At 38.9% G+C, this 24,819-nt stretch overlaps 1 protein-coding gene across 1 annotated transcript in view; it reads right to left on the bottom strand.

Annotated features, from left to right (window-relative positions):
• The window catches only part of DCLK2 (doublecortin like kinase 2), a gene marked incomplete at its 5' end in the record, with an annotated part of 150,975 nt that overhangs the window by 47,284 nt on the left and 78,872 nt on the right, over positions 1-24,819 (bottom strand). The window contains 4 exons of the mRNA XM_077770593.1: positions 5,526-5,620; positions 9,917-9,967; positions 10,858-10,959; positions 13,897-13,999. Coding sequence (XP_077626719.1) covers positions 5,526-5,620; positions 9,917-9,967; positions 10,858-10,959; positions 13,897-13,999 — 351 coding nt within the window. The remainder of the gene's footprint in view (positions 1-5,525; positions 5,621-9,916; positions 9,968-10,857; positions 10,960-13,896; positions 14,000-24,819) is intronic.

The raw sequence follows: 24,819 nt of genomic DNA, 5'->3' as shown, positions 1-24,819 counted from the left end.
CACTAAACCTGGAAATCCCAAGGCTTACAGTAAGAATGAACAGCAAAGCTATTCTAAGCACTTTCTCTATATTTAATTAACATCAACCCTGTGCACTAGGTCCTATTAATCGTTTCCTCACAGGTAAGGGTGATATGACTTGCCCGAGATCATACAGCTAGTGAGTGGCCATGCCAAGATCAAACCCAGAAACTGTAGTTCCAGAGCTCATGTTTTTAACCACTATACTGTCATATCTCCTTCTCCAAATGGAGGCATCTAAGTACAAATGAGCTCTAGGCTTCATTCTTTGACACTCTCCTTCTATGTAACTACATACTATGGGGCATTGCATCTGCCTTAATCCTCTGGCCTGAGTGGGCAACAGATTTGTCTTGGTTCCCTTTAGCTTAACTGGTTCAGACTGAAACACTCACAGAAAATTTTAATTATTAAGGACGACTAAAGAAGAACAAAGGCCTAGTACAACTTGGCATGAATTAGCCGTACTAAAAAGGCCTTTGGGCTCCCCAAGTGTCTGACTGTAGTATGTAGCCTGGAGTCAAGATAAAGCCTGGGGTGTCATGAAGGCAGCTTGGTTCTGGCCAACAGAACTACCTCCTTCCCAGGTGACCATGACCACCAATGGTTTTGTCCTAGTTAAACCAGATTCCCTAAATCCATACAAAAGGAAAACCAGTTCTATTAGCTACAGACTAGGTTTTGGGGAAATGGCCCAATAGAGCCCTCCTAGGTAGCCGTAGCAACTCGTTTTATGACTTTTTGGTCTGACCACGTTGTTTCCAGTCATCTGTTCAAAAGACTGGCATTGCTTTTTCACTGTATCTTAGAGGCTAGTAACAGTGGTACGTTTGGGCTCTGTTTTCAAATCCCAGTTATGCTACTATCCTCACAATGTGGCTTCCATAACAGGCCCACCGTGCAATATTATCTCATTCCCAGGTACCCATGTGTTTGCTGGGCCTGGACTACATGATCTTGTTTCAGCCTATGTCAATCTTGACAATACTCAGCTCAATTTTTTGCTTCCAAAGAAAACCAATAACCCTAACCTCTTGTGAACTTTTGTCATTTTACTAAAGCTTCATGGGGTCAGGTAGAAGTGCTGGACACTTCTCTATCTTTCTACCTCCCTTCATCTACCTCTCCCCCAATCAGGACTGCCTCACCCTTTTCCCAGGCACCACTCCTCTATTCCTTTTCTGATATCTCAACCCGTTTTTATTCAGAACATTTATGCATATCTAAATCCAGATACTCAGTAAGCAAAGCATCCCCAGCATTCCCCCTCCTAAAAGACCTATCCATTGCTTTTCCATAATAATCATGCCAGCTTTCTCCTGAGATTCCTGGGCTGCAGTCCTTCAAGCATATCCTCCAGTGATGGAGGGAAAGTCAGAGGTTAGAGACAGACCCTGAAAGAGTCAGAGATCTCAACGGGCCACTGAGACCCTGAGTTAAATGTTACTTCACATCTCTGCATCTCAGTTTCTCCATCTATAGTATGAAGATTAACCTATAGACCTGAGATTACTGTGTTTTCACATTGTAGGTTTCAAAGAACTAGCAACATCAAAAAATGATAATTGAACTAATTCTCAGTTACCCTAACATCTTTCAGTTTTAGGTTTAAAGGACCCCAACTGCTTGGTTGCCACCCTATTCCTTACACTTCCATCCTGAAAAAAATATTCACAATTGGGAGAAAGCTTTGCTTCCTCTCTTGGCTTTGGTCCAGCTCTTCAAAAAAGCATGATCTTTTATAAATGCACATAAATGGTGCAGAAATGCCTCCTTCAAAAAGTATTACAGAAAAACTGAGTAGTTTTTTTGTTTGTTTGTTTGTTTTTGTGGAGGTGGGTTGCTTCTGTATTTCTCTTCTTTTTTTCAATGAGCAAACAAAAAACAGCCATGGACACTCTGTGGTCAGAGATTAAACACCACAATATGACTATTTTCATTTTCAGTTCATCCAAAGTCCCTGTCAAAACACTAAAATGATTCCCAGAAACTGCATAAAGAGGGGAAGGCTCTAAGAGGATCTCAAATTCTGCTTACCTAGACTTGATTCTGCTTAATTCCCAACTTAGTAAAACCCAGTTAAAAAAAAAAAAAAAAAAATTCTGGCAAACGCTGCATCCTGGCAGATAGAGAGGAGTGTCAGCTCCCACACATGCTGTCCTGGCGTGGTTGGCTTGTTTTTGTCAATTCTGATTCTGTGGAAAAAGATTATCTATCCCCAAAGCCATTAAAGCCTCAAACCAGGATAAATAGTTCCTGCCTATGAAAAACAGTCCTCCATTGTCAGACAATCCCTCTTAATTGATCTTAATAAGCCATTGTAAATGAAAGGGAAGAAAAAAGCAGAGCACTAAAACATGATAATTATCTGTAATTCTCCATTTATAATGTCACTGAATATAGAAAATACTGCAAAAGTGGACAGATGCTGACTCGCACTTAAGACATCAAAATCAGTGTATTTGGTTCAGTAAGTAACATGACTAAGCTGCAGTATTTCAAAGGCAGGTCTTCATCCCTATGACAATATCCAAGACCACAGATTGCCGGGGACAGTCATGACATGAGGTTCCACAAGGCATGACCCAGGCGGCAGTTTGGCACTGTGGCCTAAAACCTGATCAGTGTGGCAGAGACTCATCTAGCTGCAAATATTTAATGTAAAATTTGGTAATTCTGTGTCAGCTTTAAAGTAAGAAGAGAAAGATTCCCTAACCTTCTAGGTGGGTTTTTTTGCTAACTTAAAAGAACTATAATCCTAGCATTTTGGAGGTCACTTTAAATCAAATGTCCTTATTTTATAGATGATAGAAAGAAAACAAAGAATAGGCCTCACAGCTGTGAGCAAAGCCCACAGGCTTCAAGTGTGGTGGAAGACAAAGTTGGTTTGGGAGGGACCAGAGTGGGGTCATGGAAATGTTAAGTAAATCTGAACAGTAAAGGAAGGCCAGGGCTCAGAGTCCAAAGTCCTTGAGCTGGAGGCAAGGATGGTGATAAACAGGTCACACATTAAAAGCTTGGGACACAACATCCTGACCTTGTAGCTTCCAAGACCTTGGGGCTGACAGATGAAGAGCCACAGGAAAAGAGCATGGGCTCTCTTCTTCCACCTCTTCCCCAGGGAAACCTCTAGACTCATTAAATACATTTGCATTGAGGTTACTGCCCCCTCCATGGAGAAAGACTGCTAGGATCACCCAGGTACAAACCTTATAGGGTCAAAAACTCCCTCTCTCAACTTGTGGGAGGAATCCCCCAAATGATTGGAAGCAGCCTCCATCAGAGATCACCCCACAGTACATCCCAGCTCTTCCCCACCCAGAAAGATAAAATAATATCCAATCCCTAAACAACCTAGGGCCATTTCCACCTCACAGAACCCACCTATACTCTCTCACCTTGCGAGTGTATTTTCACCTTAAAAAACTGTTCTGTGCTTGCTACTTTCCTTCTGGCTATCTTTACTGGATTGCAGGTCCCCAGGTACATCTCATGGGCAATCCAAAGGAAACCTCCCTTCACACAAGGCAGAGGCTCCCAGCAGTTACAGAAAGACCACTACTCTTTATCCAGATAATCTCATCTTCTATCTTGACCAGTAACCAACATTTCTCTTATCTTCTTTACCTCTTTAGGCACCAACAAGAAATCCTGAGCAGGGAGCTATGTGCTAGGTGCTGGGGTTGCTATATCATTTCTGATACACTCAGCGTGATGAGAACAACTTCATCTAATGTCTCAGCAATAAAGCAACTTACTATGTTTTTAAAATTCCATGAACCTCCACTCCAGAAGTGCAAGTGATCTTGTGCGACTTTGTATGCAAGGATGTAGACTGTGTGTGTATTCTGAGCATTCTAGTAGCACCCATTAAAAGTAACAATCTTAGGCTCACAACTGAAAATGAGCCAAAAAGATGGGAGCAAAGGTTACCAATAGATAACAGAAAAAGGGAAATGAATGACACTCTAGGGAAGCAGTCAGGTATCTGCCAGGGGCTCAGCCCAGAGCCATGGCCTGGGGGAGGACATGAAGAGCCTTCACATGTGGCTCCTTGGAAAGCTTGTGTGGGCTCTGCCCTAAGGCTAAGAGTTACCAGCACTAGGAGCCACCTGCTTTTATATCAACACACAACAAAACACCTGAAATCAGAAAAGAGGTGAACTAACTTCAACTATTTTTACTTTAGTTCTCTTGAAAGTTACTCAAATTAAAACACTGCACCTCCTATCTATTTGGGAGACAATAAATTGGGAGGGGGGGAGCTGAAAATACTTAGCTGATTAGTGATTTTTAATTTATATCACTTTCTCAATCATTCACAGTTAAGAATTCCACCAAAATCATTATAAACTGACCTTAGCCAGCCAGTTTAGCACTTCAGAAAATGCCTGGTTCTACTCGTAAAGAGGAGCTTCCACCACTTGGAGGTAAGTGACAGCTATGTACTTGCTGCTCCCAAACTTACTGCCAGCTTCAGTTCAATTTTTGCCAACGCACACAAGCAAGCAGGCACAAAAACAGACAAGCTGTCCTTTTCCAGAAGGAATTTCTCTTTCTGATCTCTGTGACTTACACGAGTATCTTGCAGGTTCACTTTGTTCACACAACCTTCTCAGAAAAGGACAGGAAAACCTAGTGTCAGGTGGAGAATGAGCCCTTCGAGAAGTAGGGGGCCCACGATCCTCCTCGATCCTCGCTGCAGGTTCTCATTCCTCTCTCACCCAAGGGTGGTGAGGTGCTTACAACTCATTTCACTAACAAAAAAGATTTTCAACATCCTCAAAAGTAAAGAAAACCACTCAGACAATATTTGAAGTGTTTAGGCAACCATCTTTGGAGAATATTTCTACAAAAAGACACTTTCAATCTTCAACCCAAGTTATTTACTGCTATTTTACCAGGCAAAAGGACTGAAAACTACTAAGCAAAATTAATGTTGAATGAAACCAGATTTGCAAAATTTCAACACCATTTATATTTTTAGGACCTCACAGTCAAAACTTAGGATTTATTTCTAACTTCTCATCAAAGTGAACATATCTTTTTATGTTACATTTGTATATAAGTACCATGCTAGTATTTCGTTCTATTTTAGACTTTTGCAAAGTCAAATTAGGTTAGCTAGCAATATTAAAATCATCATTCAAAATGAGATTTTTAGAAGAATTATAGTGTTCTCCAAGGCTTTCCCACTGCAAACCATTTTGATAATAATGTGAAAACTACTATTTAGTATACTTCACCACAATATATTCAACCCTAACCACAACCTTGTAGTCCCATTTTAGAGATAGAAACACTTGAGCTCAGAAGAGTTAAGTGAGTTGACCCAGATTACAAGATGAAAAACAAAGGATTCAAAGCCAGGTCTTCCTGGCTCCAAATCCTAAACTCTTTCCCTTTTGATTTATTACACCGAAGCCCCTGAATAAATTAAACTACCAAACTATGCAACTCAAAATAACAAAACATGCAAACATGCCATGTATCCAATTTCATACCTTCAGTCCTCTGAAACTTCCTGGGCTAGTTGGGGAAGAGCTGGAGGATTTCGTTGATTTAGGAGTAGACAGTTGGCTGCTGGGAGTTCCATTAACTGACCATAAGACAACAAAGGAAACAGAGGTCATTAAAACCCAAAACAACAAACTTGTGTTCAAAAACACTAAGCACATGCACAACATAGCTCCAAGGAAGGTTTGATTCATTTAAAGCTCAAAGCAGATGGCAAATCAGCAAAATGCAAAAGTAATGTGTCTTACTGCATTACAAAGTATCAGACAAATAAGGACTAAAACTAGAATTGTTTTCATTAATTGTTTTCCAACAGTGATATAAACAAATATATAAAACATTATGGAATTAGAGATGTGAATGAGAACTTGTCCATACACTCTGCCCACTAGCAAGGGTAGAAAAATAAAATGGCTGGTATATTTGTAATGCTTTACTATGAAGGTTTTTCTCTAACTTCCAGTATCCATTCTCTTGGTATATACCAACCTGAATAACCAAGAAGTTCCACGGCTCTCCAAACCAATTCCACCATAATCCAAACACATTTTCTAAGTATATCCTTGATGGAAAGGGAATATTACTGTTATTTTTCTTCTAGCACTTATTTGTTTGAAGGCCATAAAAGACATTCTTCAATTTTATCTAAACTAGTCATTTCTAAATTCCTTCTATTTTCTTGTTTTCACAGTTTAATTTCTCCCATTATTTAGTAAATCTTGGTGGTTTTTATAGAACCCCCTCCAAACTTCCATACACTTCTTAGGCTGAAAGCTCAATTTAGAGCACACCTAGGAAAAGTATGACTGCTGCTATTTTCTTTTCTTTTTACAATGTTTATTTATTTTTGAGAGAGAGACCACATGAGCATGGGAGAGGCAGAGCAAGAGAGAGCGAGAGAGAAAGAAAATCTTAAACAGGCTCCACTCTCCCTGTAAAACCTGACACAGGTCTGGATCCCACGACCCTGGGATCATGACCTGAGCCCAAATCAAGAGTCAGATGCTTCAATGACTGAGTCACCCAGGCACCTCTAACCACTGCTGTTTAGAGGGGAAGATAAATTTTCAGATTTCATACTACAGAATGCTGGTCAAACATTTCAGCAGGACTCATGCTCATTCTTAATTGTATCACCTGGATCCATCTCTGCTGTAATTTCACAAAGTTCGTAGTTAATGTCTAGGACTGGTGTAATTATTTTTCTAAGAAGTTATTTGTAACCTCTTTTATCGTTAATCTTCAATGCTTTGCCTAAAAATAGAAACTGCCATTCATCTCTATGGAAAGAAAAGTCCATCTTTTCTTTTTTTTTTTTTAATATCAGGAAGCAAACAACCATTATTTTAAATGAAGCTAATGGGTATAAAAAGCAAAATGTAAATAAAGATAAAGGTCCTAAATAGGGGACTCAAAAAAGTGAGCACCCGTCCTCGAGTAGGGGCAAAAGTCCTGTATCGACAAGTGTTTGTAACAGGATGTATCATCTGTAAACAAGGACATTTGGGGTCTACAAAGTCATGCTTTTTTTTTGCTGCATTGCTCATTTTTAAATATTGGGTACATGGGCTGCCTAGGTGGCTTAGTTGGTTGAGTGGCTGACTTTGGCTCAGGTCATGATCTCACGGTCTGTGAGTTCAAGCCCCGTGTTGGGTTCTGTGTGGACAGCTCAGAGCCTAGAGCCTGCTTCAGATTCTGTGTCTTCCTCTCTCTACTCCTCCTGTGCTCATGCTCTGTCTCTCTAAGAATAAACAAACATTAAAAAATAAAGTTGGGTATAGATGAAAAAAAATTCTAGTCACTTTTAAGTGACCAAACTTTAATTTTTCTAATTCAAAATCCCTCATGCATAAATAATTATCAGTTATCTATAATTTCTTAATATATGTGCATCTTTAAAGTGCAAGTACAACACAAGGAACTGTGCAATTAGAAACTTTTAAGAATATTCAACAGTCCTTGTTATTTCTCAACTAAGTTAAATTTCAATGTTGTTTGTTTTAAAAATCCTCTTTAAATAAAGGGAATTGATGGCAGGAATTCACATAAAATAGAGATTATTATGGGCAATGAAAGAGCTGAGTTGCGGTGAGCTGAGACTGAATTTTATTCCCTTTCTTCTTCATTCCATACAGCAACCTGTACAGGTGACCAATCCCTACTCAATGAGTGCTATTAGCTTCACAGATGTTCAGACATCACACTGGTATCAAAGGTTACCTTGGAACAGTGACAGAAAAGGGACTAAAGGAGAAAAATCAATTCCTACAAATGGTGATCTTGACAGCAAACAAATCTCCCTAAAGACATACTACCCCCTGCTTAAACACAGTTTCTTAATAAAACTCACTGCCAGGATTTTACTGGTGTCAGTAACTACATGTCCATATTTCCCCCAAATAATCTCAGACTAAATAGATACTAAGTCACCTCTGGGCCTCTAAGTTTCCCAGAGCATTTGGAAGGCTCTAAAAGTGTTTCCTAATGAGTGGTCCTTAACTTCATTTATTTGCACATTTCTCCAGTCTTACCCTCCAGGGAGGGTAAGTGGGACCCAGGACAGTGCCGTGTTGTAGCCACTCCCCTCACACTGCTGCCACCAACTGGTAGGCAGGTAACAAGCTGCCAGCACCTTTCTCCTCCCACTACTCACCACCCCCAAATTCTTTCCCAACATAAGGCTATTTATCATGCATCCCTCCCCTCTACTGTAAGGTAACAAATAAACTTAGGGCTTTTGTTGTTGTTGTTCACCTGCTTGAATACTCTCCATCTTGGTGGACTCTCAAAGATTCACAAGAAACTGAAAGTGAGAATTTTGAAGACTCAAATTAGGGTAATAGTTACTGAATTATGCTATCGGGATGAATTTCTGTGTTTATTACACGCTATTTAGCTATTCTGATTGAGTTTTGTTGAAGAATTCAGTCAACAAAGTGAAGAAGACTTCACTTCTGTCCCAAGATAGAAAAGTACAATATTATGTCTACCGAGTTACTAGCTCTCTTTGCAACTCCGATTAGTCCCATGGAATTTTCTAAATGTTAACAGGTATACCACAGCTTTTAAAGAGGTCTATAAAAGTGAGTTGTACTTATGGGTAGTTGGCTTTTAATAATACAAAATCCTCAGGTTTCTGTAACTGCAGTATGTGCCACACATACTCTTTTTTAATATTTATTTTTGAGAAAGAGAGAGAGAGAGAGGGAGAGAGAGAGAGAGAGACTGACAGTGCATGATCAGGGGAGAGGCAGAGAAAGAGGGAGAGACCGAATCTGAAGGTGGCTACAGGCTCTGAGCTATCAGCACAGAGCCCGATGCAGGGCCTGAACCCACGAGCTTCGAGATCACAACCTGAGCCAAAGTTGGACACTTAGCCAACTGAGCCAACCAGGTGCCCCTGTACTGAACATACTTATGAGTATAATCTCTCATAAAGAAGCTATTTGCCCTCTGAAACATAATTTAAACATCTCACAGCTTTTACTTAGGAGTTTAAGATCTACTCTACTATCCCAAATGCAAATATGGACTTAAACACTGAGGGCACTGCAATGTTAAGATTTCTTGAGTCAATCTGTAAGCATTCCAAATCCAAGTTAAAAAGACTTGAATAAATCTTTCTTTATACAAATACGATTATGAAACATGTTTTTAGTTTAGTATGTATTGGATTCATTATAATACCTGATTCCTGAATCACTTTCCTCACTTCTATTTAGTTATTTTACTGTTAGGATAAACCTCTGTAAACCTATGGCTAAATGAAAAGCTAAGAACCTGACAAAAATCCACATTTTACTAAATGGCAAGGTCAGATAATTGTATTTATGCAAATTTCATGTTATATTAGCTTTCCTTGTTTGAGATACTTTACAGAAAGCACAGTATGATTTGAAATAAGCTTCACGGTAGAGAGATGCTTTCAGTTAAAAATATTCATATTGTCAATATTTTTAGATAGGGTGTTGGGCCTAGAAGGGGAAGAAGAACAGAAGAGTTTAATTGTCTCAATGGCCATTTCATATTACTTTTTCAATAACAGAATATTTACCAATATCAATAACATTGCAAATGTTATCTTCAATAACAGAATATTAACTAGAAGATAGGCCCTTGGGTGTGGTGTGCTTTCTCAATCGCTTTGTCCTGCAAGTGCATACAGAGGCATCTGGCCATCTTCTGACAATGAGGTTTTCTGATAAAGACAGGAGGCTGAGGCATCCTGAGCACCGTGAAGCATTCCACAGCGCGCAGTGTACACTGGTACAAGCCAGATACATTCATGGAAATGGAGCAAAAGGAAACAGAAATGTGGCAAAAGACAAAAACGAAAAAAACCCAGCAGAGCGACAAAGCCATAGTCATCATGGCTCACCTGGGGATCTGGCTGCAGAGTAGGCACTGGAGTGAAGGCCACCCCTCTTTACTGTACATTCAGTGAGTACAAGGAGGAGGAGACAGTAAGGAAAGCAGTTATTCAGCAGGTCTGATCAGGCATGTATACAAAAAACGGGTAAAACAACCCAACCTAAGGAAAGTGGGGTGGGTGCTAAAGGGGAATCAGTGAAAAGTATAATGTCCAAAAAACTCAGACTTTTATAAAGAGCCTGATGCTTTAGACAGTTTTTATTGATACTACTTTCATCAAGTTCTAGATTTCCCACATGTAAAATCACGTTTTTCATATCACTTCCTTAACAGTAAAATGATATTCCAAAATTATTTATAATTACTAGAGACAAACCTTATAAAATTAATACATCAAGATATTGACAGATGTTTTTAGCTTTATAAAAGTGCCCCAGAGCAGTCAAAATTAGGACAAATCTACAGGTTTAGAACCTGAAAGAAACTTAATTACAGGTAACTGACTTATAAATAAGTACTAATTTCCAATAATAATCACTGCTACTATTCAACTGCTTAAAGAAGGAAACACCTGCAAAATTTATCAAATAAATGCATTTCTGTTAGGTGTGTGTACGTATGTTTTAAACCAGTAAGAGAAGAAAATATCCATAATCATAGAGCACAAAGTTAAAAATATAGTATGTAATGGTCACAATGTGAAGCACTTCTGAGTAAATACCAGAAGAAGATTCTAGATAATGATTGTTCTTAAGAAAATGTATCAGGACAAAACAAACAAGTGTCTTAGCAGATTTGTAACATCTCTGAGAAAGAGACTTAAACATTTGGTTTTAAAAGTCATGTCACCTATCTGTTGTTTTGGAACCAAGCTACATACAAACATGGGGAAGCTTACTAGTTCATAATAACCAAAGAATACTGAAAGGAAAATGATTAACCACCTACCTGAAGCTGGTGATTTGCTGCGTCGGGAGGGCCCAGGGCTTTTAGATCCAGAATACTTAACGGCTGAGGAGCGAGAATAAGATGACTTCAAGACACGGCATTCTAGAAAGGAAGGAAAATGCATTAACTAAATCTGGTTTAAATACGAACCAAGGGAAGATCACACGTGAACACAGACTACTGCCTAAAACCATTCCTGGATTATTTTCCTATTGTTGTTAAATGTTAATATACAGAGCAACTGTCCCAAAAGTAGACCTGATATTATCTTTACTGAAGCACACATCTTGCAGAGCACATCTCATCATTTCTATATGAATGAATATAGAAATCCCAATGTCCTAACTTAATCACACCCACAGAGCCTAATCCAAATGTGTGCAACTTCATTTTTTAGTCAGTAGCGCTGAGAGCAAAAGCCTGCAATTTTATTATTCTCTCCAAACTCTCTGATAATCTTATTTTGAAAGGGTATGGGACTTCTTACCATCTTATTTTCCACTGTCCCTAAGGATGGAGCATCAAAAATGAGGAAACTAGCTTTAAACAATAACTTTGGTTTTTCCATAAATCACCAAATAGCATTTAGAGTACCAGAACTAATTACAGCTAAAGCAATCACTGCTAATTTGAATAACTAACAACATGGGTTTTGGAGTCATGCAGATTTTGAATGAATCATGACTTTGATTTTGCTAACTGGGGGACTTCGGTTAGGTTCTAAGCCTCAGGTTTTCCCCCTATGTGATAGGGATAAGTATAAAATCTGCTTCGGAGGCTTGTTATAAGGATTAAATTAGATAACATATTGACTGTTATTTATGTTAAAATACTTCAATTTATGCAGTAAGATTAAAATGTGGGTTGGTTTTAATCTATACTTCAGGGGCAATAAATTAACATGTGAAGTACACTAATCAGGAAAATACACACCAGGGGAGGCTAGTTAGCATCTGAAAGACCCAAATCAAAACCTTACTCTGAAGGGGGCTGTGGCAACCTCAGTTTAGTTAATCAGCATTATGTAATTTAAAAAGTATTTTGTTGTTGAAAGGAGTGGTGTGTGTGTTAGAATCACCTTAAAGGCACTGCCACTCTTTAGTAAGCACAAGTGTAAATCTAGAGAACCAAGAACTAGAACTTCAGAACTACACCCTCATTTTAGGTCTCTAGGCCCGCCCCTGAAGCCAGCTCTTAATAGGAGGTTTTTGTCACTTGGCTAAGACGACATTAACAATCTATTGAATCTTTAATGCAAGATGTCAGGATCCTAAAAGGATAGAGAGTTAAGACTTTGTTAAGATTAAACACATCTTTAATTAAGATTAAAATAACTGATTTTAAAAGCAACAAAAACTTTGTCCCCTAATAAATATAACAGCGGCAGAATTAGGTCTAATGTTATGGCCTGATGGTGGTGGTACAATGACATTTACAGCAACAATAACAATAGCAATAGCACATACTATATTATAGGCACTAATTACTTCACCTATATTAACTCATTTAATCCTCACAAAATCTTATGAAAAAGCCGATTACCCCCAGTTTGCAAAAGGTTAAGTAACTGGAGTCTGAGAGGGAAGAAATCAGTAGCTCTCAACAACCTTTCACTATTGGAGGTCATCAGTAGCTAACAACAAAAACTACAAATGATGAAACTGGCTTAGGGAAGCTTCTAACATACACATACACCTAACAGAGAACAATGACTGCTACATACACAGTACGTACTCAGTAAATGTTGTTACCCAAATTAACCGTGTGACCTAGAATATCCTGTTAAAGTGTCTCACCTTTCAAATTTACTAATATTGACTGATACCAAAGAAACATTATGAAATGGAAACTAAGCTAAAATCAAGGAAGATGTAAAATACAGATGATAATGCAAACGCACAGTTTCAGTCAACCTTAGTCATCCCTGAGAACAGGGGAGAGTATTAGCACACATAATACAAAAGGACATTCTCTGTACTTCTTTCCAGTGGTAGTACCAGTTTAAAGCAGGGTCAGTCCAACAGAATACAAAACAGTACAGGAACCCTCAAAGAAATTTGGCAGCAGTGAAAAAATGAAACAAAAACAAAGTATAGAGAAATGAGGCCCATATACAAAGTAGATACACTATCCCCAAGGTAACTGACATAGTGTAACAGGAAAGAATTACACAAGGAAGTTCGGTGCCACAGAATGTATCATCTTGAATTTTAGCAAGTTTATGGATCGCACTATTTGGTAATATGTTTCTCTAATTCTGGATGGTCAGAATCACAACTGGAAAGGGTACACCATCAGTCTAATTTCTGAAAAGCCAAGGTTCCTGATTCATGAAATTAAAGAGTGAGAGTGTATCTCTAACATCCCTCTCCTATGTGAAATGTTATGTCTGTATGATTTTATTTCATTTAAAGAGGAAACTGACTATCAGCTAAAATAATCACTGTTACTGTAATAGGTTTAAATTAATTCAAGACAAGATAAAGCAATTTTCCAGAACCAAAACACTTGAAATCACTGGGGTTATTGCTAAAAAGTTGAAAACTCCATACACTGGAGAAAGGGATTTTCTTATTGTATCAATGAAAATAGCTTTGTTTTTTTCCTGCATACATGAACAATGCATGCTATTTTTTCAAGTTGCAAACAGAACAAGTTAAAAAAAAAAAAACACCTGAGACAATTATTATCAACAATTTAGTTACTATCCTTTTAAATATCCCATTATGCACATGGAAATTGTATAACCATTTCAGATTCAATAGAATCCAATTTATGGTGGCACATCCCTTGTTCTGAAACAGGGCAGGAAATTCATCTCAGAAGCAAAAGAATGCAGTAAAAAGAGAATTAAAACAGCTAAAAATTGAAAAGTACTTGAATAAAGTTTTTTGTTTTTTACAACCAGGCAAATGCTTTCATTAGTTACATACATACATACGTTTGGCCACTGTCCCCTTTCTTCAACATGCTAGACCACGCAACATGTACCAACTAACTAAACTCCAAGCCTCCAAGATAGTCAAAGAATTGCCTTACCACTGTGATCCAGGACAAAGTCATCTTGGGCATAACGGAATTTTTCAGGTCCACAAGCAATAAAAACATCATCATCACCAAAAAAGTCTTGCAGACAAGTAACCTAAAAATTAAAAAAAAAAAAATCACATCCAAGAAATAAATTAGAAACATCAGAAGTAAATTAGAAGCATTACAAGTAAAATAAAAAGTCAGCAAAATTCATATTTGCAAGCCTCACCTGTAATATTGAGTTGGAATGAAAAGCAATTTCATGTCACACTACGTTCCCAAGCACTCTACTCTTCACAAAGCACTTGCACACACTTTCCCTGACCTCAGAACAGAATAAGTAGTTCACAGCTCAGTGAGTATGTCTCAATATGTCTGTCTCACAAATGAAGTTGAGGACATACATGCAAGATGAAGCAATGTCTTCCACATCTCCCCAAATGATGGGTGGCAAGGCTGAGGTTGATGGAGGTCTCTGTTCTCAATTTAATTTCTTCATTTCTGCCCTTCCTCACTCTCCTAACAACTCTACTTCCCAGCTGTGTGACCCTGGGCATGACTTCTCTGTACCTCTGGTACAGTGTGCCTTAGGTTTGTTTTGGGGAATAAATGTGTGAACACTGCCTGGAACAGTGCTGGGCATGTAAGGGCTCAAGATGTGAATGCTCATCTCCATCCCCATGACCAACATGATCATTAAGATCAAAGGAAGCCTCAGGGACCTTCCAAAGCCCTGTACCTAAGTGTATCATCTTAATTTCACATCACCCCCTGGCTCCCAACACACACATTGTATCAGTTTCAGATCCCACAGAAATTGGATCCACTGCAGGAACGAAATTCATCTGCTCATCCCAGTGAGGAGGACACCTATCCTCCTGGACTTTGGACATAGGTAGGTTCCACTTTTACCTGTTTTTCAACTGGCTATTTGAGGTCTCCTTTTTTTTAAAGTACTTTTTCCCCCCAGTAATAAAGTTTAAAAAAAAAAAAATCACTGCTAGGGGACACCTGGGTGGCTTAGTCGGTTAAGCGTCCGACTTTCGCTTAGGTCATGATCTCGCGGTTCGTGGGTTCGAGACCCGCGTTGGGCTCTGTGCTGACTGTCCGCTCAGAGCCTGGAGCCTGTTTCGGTCTGTGACTCCCTCTCTCTCTGACCCTCCCCTGCTCACGCTGTCTCTCTCTCCTAGAAATAATAATTTTAAAAAAATAAAAAATAAATAAAAAAATCACTGCTGGGGCGCCTGGGTGGCTCAGTCACTTCAGCATCTGACTTTGGCTCGGGTCATGATCTCACAGTTCGTGGGTTTGAGCCCCACGTCAGGCTCTGTGCTGACAGCTCGGAGCCTGGAGCCTGCTTCACATTCTGTGTCTCCTTCTCTCTCTGCCCCTCCCCTGTTCGCATCCCCTCTCTCTCTCTCAAAAATAAACATTAAAAAAAATTAATGACAAGATCACTGCTCTGGTACTTAGAAGGACTGGGCAACTGATTTTATTACAAGAAGATATTTCATCTGGCACTAAACATGTTGGTATTTGACTAGAATAAATGCCAAAGTAGGCCATTAAGTTGCTTATTATATGGAAAAGAAGTATTTAACAAGTTTAAGGACTGTAAGAGCTCAAAAAGATGGTTTTATATTATTCAGATCTTCCTAATCAATCTTTTAATGACTTCACCTGTCAGTGTTAAGTCTGGCTGTCCAAACATGGTTTCTGAGATGCCTGCCTCCCTTTGACCCAGTTCCTAGGCAATGAATGCACATTTGGTTAAATAGTTAACCAAATTATATAAATATCAATTACACTCAGATTTACCTCAAATATTACTCTCTCAAGGAATGGTGGGTATGAAATGAATAAGTGACACAACTGATTTAAACAAATGTGTATTTTGACTCAGGATACCGACATACCTCCTAGAATATTAAACAAATCTGTATTGACCATTTATTATGTGCCAAGCACCATTCTAGGTGCTATAGAAACATCAGTAAAGAAATAAAAAGAGACAGACAAAAATACCTGCCCTTCCAGAGCAAGTGTGAAAGGAAACACAATAAAAAATGTGTAAGTAAATTTATGCACTATCAGAAGGAAGTATGTGCTATGAAGAAAGATAAAGCAAAGAAGGAGAACAGTGAATACGAGGATGGTGCTACAATACTAAACGGGGTGGTTGGGGAAGGCCTCAGGCAAAGGTTACATTTGAACACAATATTAAAAGAGACCAAGGAACAAGCATGTCGGGCAAGTGTTCTAGGCAGAGAGCACAAAACGTGCAAAAACCCTGTGGAGAGATCTCGCTTGGCATGTTCACAAGAAAAGTCCTGGAATATAGTAAAAGAGGGGGGAGAGTGGATCAGAGAAGTAAGGGGGCATAGAGAAGATGACTTGTGGCCAGAAACAAAGTCATCAGCTGAAAGTGAGGTACAGCAGGTTTGAGGAGGAAGAAAAGGCATAAAACTGCAATCTGGAATTGTACAGAATTACTCATTGGTTCAATGAATACCAGTTGCCTCTATTCTGAAAGGAGAGGAACAGGTAAAATTTGCTATCTCCTCAGCAAAGGCTCTTATTTAAAGAAACTGTACAACATAGTGTCTCTAACTAGAAAAGGAGCTACATCCCCATTAGGATCCTGGCCCTAATCCCTCTGCCTACAGCTCCCCCTCACACACAGATAATGGGGTGCACTTTCCTGAGAGGGAAACAATGATGGGCCCACAAGCAGCATTAAGGGTCTACTTACAATCCCACTTCTGAAACAAAAGTTATCCAGGCCATATATTGTTTTAGAAAAATCAAAACCTTTAAAGGTGGAATTCTTACAATTTCATGGGGTTGCATCTGACTAGACAAGAGAAGAAAATCGATATAAACACAAATGACACAAAAAACTTGACTGCACTGATAATGAGTAAATAAGGAATGAATGCGAATATTCTCTTTCTCTACTGCTGCTAATTTAAAATACAAGTCTCTTCAGGCACTTGAGTGGCTCAGTCAGTTAAGCATCTGACTCTTGATTCCGGCTCAGGTCATGATCAGGTCACGGGATATGGCCTTCTTAAGATACTCTCTCCCCTCGGCCCCTCTCCCCACTTTCTCCCTCCTTCTCTCTCCCCCACCTCTAAAAACATACAAGTCTCTGTTCACATTTTTCACAATATATATATGGACCATTTAGACCATCATTACTATGTTCAACAAAACTGTAAAGTTAAAACTCACTAGAAAGAGAACACCAGCAGAGGAGCAAGTTGATGAGTAAACCAAAACTGACATTCACAGGAGGAGAATGAGCAGGCTTCAGTTGTTTTCACCTTCACTGTAGACAAAACTCAACTTATGGTATTAACTAAAATACAGGTGTACGCCCAGGAAACATGTGCTGAGAATAAGCTTTTGAAGCACCACGCTGCTGAGCCTAACCGTGTCACCTCCTCCTTTTCCTTTCTTTTTTTTTTTCTTTTTTTTACAAGTAGAAACCTTGGGCAAGATATGGATTTAATCTCATCTTTAAAGACTGTGAAAATAACCACATGTGAAAGCAGTGGTTATTTCTTCATTTTCATTAATTCATAGCCTCAAATACTTTTTTTTTAAGTTTATTTATGTGGGACTCCTGGGTGGTTCTATTGGTTAAGCATCTTACTCTTGATTTTGGCTCAGGTTATGATCTCATAGTTCATGGGATCAAGCACTTGTCAGGCTCTGTGCTGACAGTGCAGAGCCTGCTTAGGATTCTCTCTGTCCTCTGTCCCTTCCCTGCTCACATGTGTGTGCATGCGCTCTCTCTTTATGTCTCTCACTTTCTCTCTCTCTCTCTCAAAATAAACATTAAAAAGAATTTTTTTAAAGTTTATTTTGAGAGAGAACCAATGCACAACAGAGTGTGGGAGGGGGGCAGAGAGAGAGGGTGAGAGAAACCCAAGCAGAGCCCAATGGAGGACTCAATTTCACTAACTGTGAGATCATAACCTGAGAGGAAATCCAGAGTTGGACATTTAACTTACTGAGACACCCAGATGCCCCTCTTTTACCTCTTTCATAATTATTCCAGGAGGCTGCTGGTAGAAACTATTCTTTAATATTCACATATATTTTACAAGTATATGTATACATGTGTGTATTTGTATGTATATTACATGGACGACATTTCTGTATATAATTTCTGGGAGTTTAAGATATCTTAATTAAAAAAAAGATACCTGAATTTTTTTGGCTCCAATTGGAGCCCCATGTGGGGCTTCATTCCATCATCCTGGGATCATGACCTGAGCAGAAATCCAGGGTCAGGCGCTCAGCCCACAGAGCCACCCAGGTGTCCCAATGTCAACATTTTTAGATTATGCAGAGGAACAGAGAACTGTGAGCATATCATTCTAATTTTATACTAAAATTATATTTGTGTAATACTAGGCCGCCATATAATACAGCCATTATTTGCCCATGCTTACATTTTACAAGCAAGTGGACTACATAACCGTTCCTAGTAGCATCCCAAACTCAGCCAATACTTTTCAAAGTGAAATATCTGACAAACTGCCAGGGTCAGATGTAAGCTAAAATAAATTTCTCATCAATAGTGAGAAATGATATTTCTTACCAATGGGAATCATATTAATTTATCACTGTACATTCAGTCTAACATTAACCAAGTGCCTACGATATGCCAGGCATAAACAAAAAGCCAAGAAGCACACAGTCTATTAGTAGAAATAGACAAGAAAAGTAACCTTTCAAAATGTTACAATAAGAGAATACTATAATGGAGAAACATCTTGACAGTTACAAGAATAAAGCAGCGCAAAAGAATATCCCATAATATAAAATACCCAATGCCTTGAGAATATTTCATATATTTGAACACTTACAGAATTCTAACTTTTATGGTTTTCAACATTTATTTTGTGCTTTAACTGTGGCGGTCTCATTCCTTTTATCATAAATTTTTAAAACTGGGATTTAACATTGAGTTATTGGCCATGCCACTAAATGTGACTCAGAAAAAAATATATCAATACCATGAATAACATCTAAGAGTCATTCTTAACAAGGAAAGTGTATCAGGTTAAAAGACCTCTTACTGTCTGCTTCTAAATTCTTCAATGCAAGAAGCTCTTCAGGAATAATAGATGTTATGTGGTTCAGCAAAGAAGCTACATAAACAAGGGGGAAGTGATATTTCTGCTAAGGTACAAAATTAAAGCAATCAGTAGGATCTAATGGGGAAACATCCAACTGAGAAATACTGTATCGATGGGAGCATATCTAAGCTTTTGAAAGGAATGTGAGCCATTTAAAAACAGTAATTTTTCCTATCCTTTCTGAGACAGATTAATTAGGTCAGGGTGGCTGGTGGCAGCCATAATTTTGGTGCTAGTTCTTAATAGATTGCATAGATTAATAGATTACAACTTTTTTTTTATTTCCCTATTTGTTCTCTGTTAAAGGATATAGAAGCAGATACAAAGGCTTGAGGTCTGATAAAGATATTATGCATCTATTAGGAGAATAAAACTTTTCTCAAAAGAAAAAAGGTAGAGTATACAGAGATGTAATCTTCCCTGAACACTCACGTTATGAATGAGAGAAGGTCTCTACTTTCTGACCCAGTGGCCCACTTTGGAAATCTCACATTTCTTTTCCTTTCCAGAGTTATAGAGGTGTTGATGTTAAAATAGGTTGGGGGGCGCCTGGGTGGCTTAGTCAGTTAAGCATCCGACTTTCGCTTAGGTCATGATCTCGCGGTTCGCGGTACGAGCTCCGCGTCGGGCTCTGTGCTGACTGCCAGCTCAGAGCCTGGAGCCAATTTCAGAGTCTGTATCTCCCTCTCTCTCTGACTCTCCCCTGCTCACACTGGCTCTCTCTCTCTCCCCCTAGAAATAAAAAAAATTTTTTAAAAAATAATAAAATAAAATAGGTTGGATTTAACTAGGATCTCTTCTTACTATAAAATTCTAAAATCTAAAATATTTATTATTTAGTTTCTAAGAAAAGCTTATTTATATTTTAGGTGACTGTGCCCAAAAATTAAGTACAGAAAAAAGAAACCCTATTTTAAGTGGGTAAATAGCAATGTCCACTGGGATTTCTTTCTGTTTCAGCTTCATACATCCTCAAAGAAATCTTCCATGAAATCTGTTGTTCCCTTAAAAATCCAGATCTACCCTTAGTACTCTGTAATTCACCCAACATAGACATTATCAGTGAGGTAACTGCTTGGTTTTGTGTCCGGACCTCTCACCAGACTGTGAGCTCCACACATTTAGGAACACAGTCTTGTTCATTGCTGTATTTCCAGCATAGTACATAACATCTAATATAAAGTGTTTGTTCAATAAATTTCTGTTGAATTAATGAAATGCTCTGAATCCCACTTCCTCCAAATAGCTCTTCTCTAGAGGCTCCACACTCCTTCACTGAATCCCTATCAACTCATTATCATGCAAGGTAGTCCTTTTTCCCAGATTTATGATATTGGCTTTCTATACCAAGACAGTCTATAACCTCTTTGAATAGACCAGTCAAATCCTATAGCTCCTTAAAGAAAATATTCAGTCTGTTCAGCGTCACATCCGACTTTAACTCAGGTCATGATCTCATGGTTTGTGATATCAAGACCTTCATTGGGCTCTGTGCTGACAGTGCAGAGCCTACTTGGGATTCTCTCTCTGCCCCTTCCCTGCTTGTGTGCTCACTCGCTCGCTCTCTCTCAAAAATAAATAAACACTAAAATTTTGGTTTTTTTAAAAAAGGGGCACTTGGGTGGTACAGTTGGTTAAGCGTCTGAATCTTGATCTCAGCTCAGATCATGATCTCACAGGTCCTGAGTTTGAGCTCCACATCTGACTCTGTGCTGATGGAAGAGCCTGCTTGGAATTCTGTCTCCTTCTCTCTTCCCCTTCCCTGCTTGTGTTCTCTCTCAAAATAAAGAGACTTTAAAAAACATAAAGAAAATATTCAGCTATTGGTTCAAAACCTTCTTGAGATCTTCTCAGATAAAATCTGAAACTGGCCCCTTATTTAGTGGATGGGGAGAAACCACAGAGGCAGACAACTCCAGGTTGGTAGATGGCAGTTTTAGCCAGCAAAGGCAGCTTACTAATGAAACTTGTCTTGGGTGGCAGCAAGGCAATTGGATCCCCGCACTCACCTGTCAAACCTTCAAAGTTCACACAGAGGTCTCAACTAGGTTCAGTCACGTATATCATGCAGATGTTCTCAACACACATTATCTCAAAGCTATGTCTTTGGAGCAGCCCCTGGGAGTGGGGAAAGCAAGCAGAACCCACATTCCAAGAATAGGGAGAGGGTATAGAGCCTCTGACCACCCACATCCCACTCAAAGGCCAACCAACAGTCACGTCTTGATGATCTCCCCCAACATCAGCAAATACTTCATCAAATTTTGGCTCTAGATACCTTAAAATAGCTTTTTAAAAACTCATTTTAGATCATGCACGTTCTTTCAAAAAGTAGATTCCGTACATCATTATTTCAGGGTTACCTGAGAAAAATTATGTACAAAATCTACTACTGCAACCATCTGGTAGAGGACATTTAAAGCAAAGCAATTTGCTATTAAATCTGCCATTTGGTGCTAGTCAGACTTGAAGATGTATTAAATGAGGGTCTCTTGAGATACTTTCCAAACTATTTTATTGAAAACTGCCAAGACCTGATAAGATGAAAATGCAAAAGCAACATCATTAGAGCTCAGTAAAGGACTAGTGTAAAATGGCATTAACTTATCTAAATATTGTCCGCGTCAAAATCTCAGCTCCCATGAAATGTCTATCTTGCAGAACAAGAACTACGTTTTATGGAAGAAATGGGATTGAGACAGGGAAACTGAGGGACTCCATGAAAATCTTTGCTCCCTTTCCTGCTTCTATTCTTGCTAGGATCTGCACCTCTGCCCTACACATACCTTAGTGTATGTCCTCCTCATAAGGGGTAAGGAGTTAATGATTTCTTTGGAGTCTTCCAGCACAACAGACAACATCTAAGAACTAAGCCATCATATCCATATTCCAGTTCGCTGGTGCTAAATATCTCAATGCTAAGACCCCCTGGCTCCCAGGAATAACACCTGGGTCCTCATCTTTGTTCTACCCACCAGTTCCAGGATGCCTAAGAGAACAAACACATCAGAGCATGATCCTCAATAAAAACTCTCAGCCCCAAGGAAAGACAAGACTCCCTCCTTTCCTGAGTCTTCTAAATGCTCTGTTTATACCTGCCTTTCTCTATACCTTCAATAAACTGTTTTCACCTTTTCCTGGCTCATGTTTGATTTCTATTCGGCGTGCAGACAGGGACCCTCTTGGCAATCCTGTGGGATCCCCCTGTGGGTCCTTAGGCCTGGCCTGCCAGCACAAGGATGATGGGTATCAGGCATATAAAACACACACTGGAATTTTCTATGGCTTTTATTTTTAACTATGTGTATGAAAGAAACAGAGCAAGATTAGGAACAAAGGTCCACATCTGTTAAAACTAAAGGCTTTCATTATCAGAGTCCACTTTTAAAAGGCTGTCTCTATGGGCATCTGGGTGACTCAGTCTGTTGAGTGTCCAACTTCAGCTCAGGTCATGTTCTCACAGTTCGGGAGTTCAAGTCCTGCATCAGGCTCTGTTTTGACAACTCAGAGCCTAAAGGCTGCTTCAGATTCTGTGTCTCCCTCTCTCTCTACCCTTCCCTCACTTGTGCTCTGTCTCTCTCAAAAATAAACATTAAAAAAAATTTAAGGCGGTCTCTACTAAAAAGTAAACAAAAAAAATTTTTTCTAACTTACTTCTAAAAAGAATTTGAAAGAGCTCAGAAAAGAAGTCGAATAAGTGGCCTATATTTGAAATTAAAATTATTATATCAGCTTCTAATAGAATTGCATTGATACCCTTGATTTATTTTCCTAAGAAATGAACACAAGTCAGAAATTTCCAGAAAGGAACTGCATTTAATTTTGAACCCCCAAAGACACTTCTACCATATATAATTTCTACCATGTAAACAAATGGGAATATAGGGGTTTTTTTTTTAACATGTTAAGAAAATCCAGAAGACAATTTTAACATACAATAAAGGATAAGCCTAATAACTGCTGAGGCATTATTTTTCTGTGTCTACTGCTAGCATGGGACACTTTCTGTTGTTAAATACACTGCCCTCATAGATACTTAAAAGCTATAAATTCACCATAACACACACCACCACCTTTTTTTTTTTTTTAAAACCAGTTCTACCCTTAGAATATAAATTCTGCTTAACACAAACAGGAAAACCCATATCTGAAATAAAGAAAAGGTAAGTTATTTGGTTCTTCCAAAATGCTAGAAACAACATCCACGAAAACAAAGGTTAGTAAGCAGGGGTTGGGGTCTCCCTATTTCTTTACCCTCTACCCAGAATACAATCAGCATAAATACCTCCTTTGTTCCCAGTAAATGTTGGCTAGCCTACAGTAAGGGAAGGATCCCTTTGTACAGTAAAAAGAAAGCTCCTTAGAATAGCAATGTTTTTCAGCTTCCTGTAAAACCATTCAGGCAGGCACTCGAGACAGTGGTTGCCATGGAAACAGAACTGAAGCTAAGAGAAGACAGTACTTGACAGTAAAGGGCTTCTCAACCGCATCTACAGACAACTCCCGACATTTAGTTTGTTTCCATTAAAAAAATACTGGACCTAACCTTTCCTTTCCCAATGGGGCCTCTTCATAATAATAGCTATTCAACCAATAATCACAGAATCCTGAGACCAAAGATTTGGTTTCAGGAAATGCCTCTGTTAACAGGATAAAAATATCCTGAAAAATTCATAGCTATTTGGCTACCAAATGTATTCTGGAGGAGAGACAATAATAATTTCCTAGAAATGAGGTAATTTCTAAACTGACCCTCTGACTGCCCCCACTGAGGATCCACTGTTAATCCCTACAGGAAAAAGTTTCAAATATACTCTAGAGCTTTCCACCACTGGAAGGAGGCTGCAGCAAGAATTTAAAAGAATTCAGGTAAGGAAGTCACAGGAAACCTACTGAGGGAACCATTATGAATCTTCCTCGAATTATGGGGAAGTTGGAGCTGCACATTTGCAAGCCGATGTGACTGGAACCAGAGTGCACACTCTTCAGGACTATCTTCAAATAACAAACACAGATATCAAACCACTGGCATTACAGGAGGGGAAATTGAGAGACAAAGAAAAAGGAGGCAATTTTTTCTTTAACGTTTATTTATACTTGAGAAAGAAAGAGAGTCTGAAGCAGACTCTGTGAGGACAGCAGTAAGCCCGATGTGGGGCTTGAATTCACGAATCACAAGATCATGACCTGAGCCAAGTTGGTTGCTCAACCAAGGCTCCCCAAAGGTGGCAATTTTCTAATCCAAATTTTTCTTTTTCCAACAGAAAGAGATAGGGAACAAGTATGAAATACCTAACTATATACACTGTACACTGAGAAGTAGTCTCATCTACACATGAATTTCATTTAACCCCCAGGACAACCTTAAGTAGGCATGGGGATTACCATTTTCCACAAAAAGAAACAAAGGATCAAAGAGGGTACGTAACTGGCTCAGGGTCAAACAAGAGGAGGAGAAGGAGCTGAGTCTGACCTCTTCCTGTGATACTCTGTGTACCTGACCACACACGGTCTCCCTAAAGAAGAAAACAGTGTGATCTACAATTTATGAAAAACATGAGAGCTTATTGAGATGAGTCAGGAAAGTCTTTATACATGCCAAAACCCAAATAACCTGACCATTTTTCTAGGTCTTACATTTATGAAGTAAATGAATGACAAGTACGTAAACTTACGTTTAGGATTTATTTTTCTTTTTAAAGATCAACTTCTAAGTGATGTCATAAGGTCCATACAAGTTCAGGCTAACTTCCCATTATTCAGGGAATACTGAGTATGT

Source organism: Crocuta crocuta, unplaced genomic scaffold, assembly GCF_008692635.1.
Source record: "Crocuta crocuta isolate KB4526 unplaced genomic scaffold, BGI_CrCroc_1.0 scaffold345, whole genome shotgun sequence".
In the NCBI taxonomy this organism is placed as follows: Eukaryota; Metazoa; Chordata; class Mammalia; order Carnivora; family Hyaenidae; genus Crocuta; species Crocuta crocuta.
The sequence above is the reverse complement of the archived record's forward strand: the minus strand, read 5'-3'. Positions and strand labels throughout refer to the sequence as shown.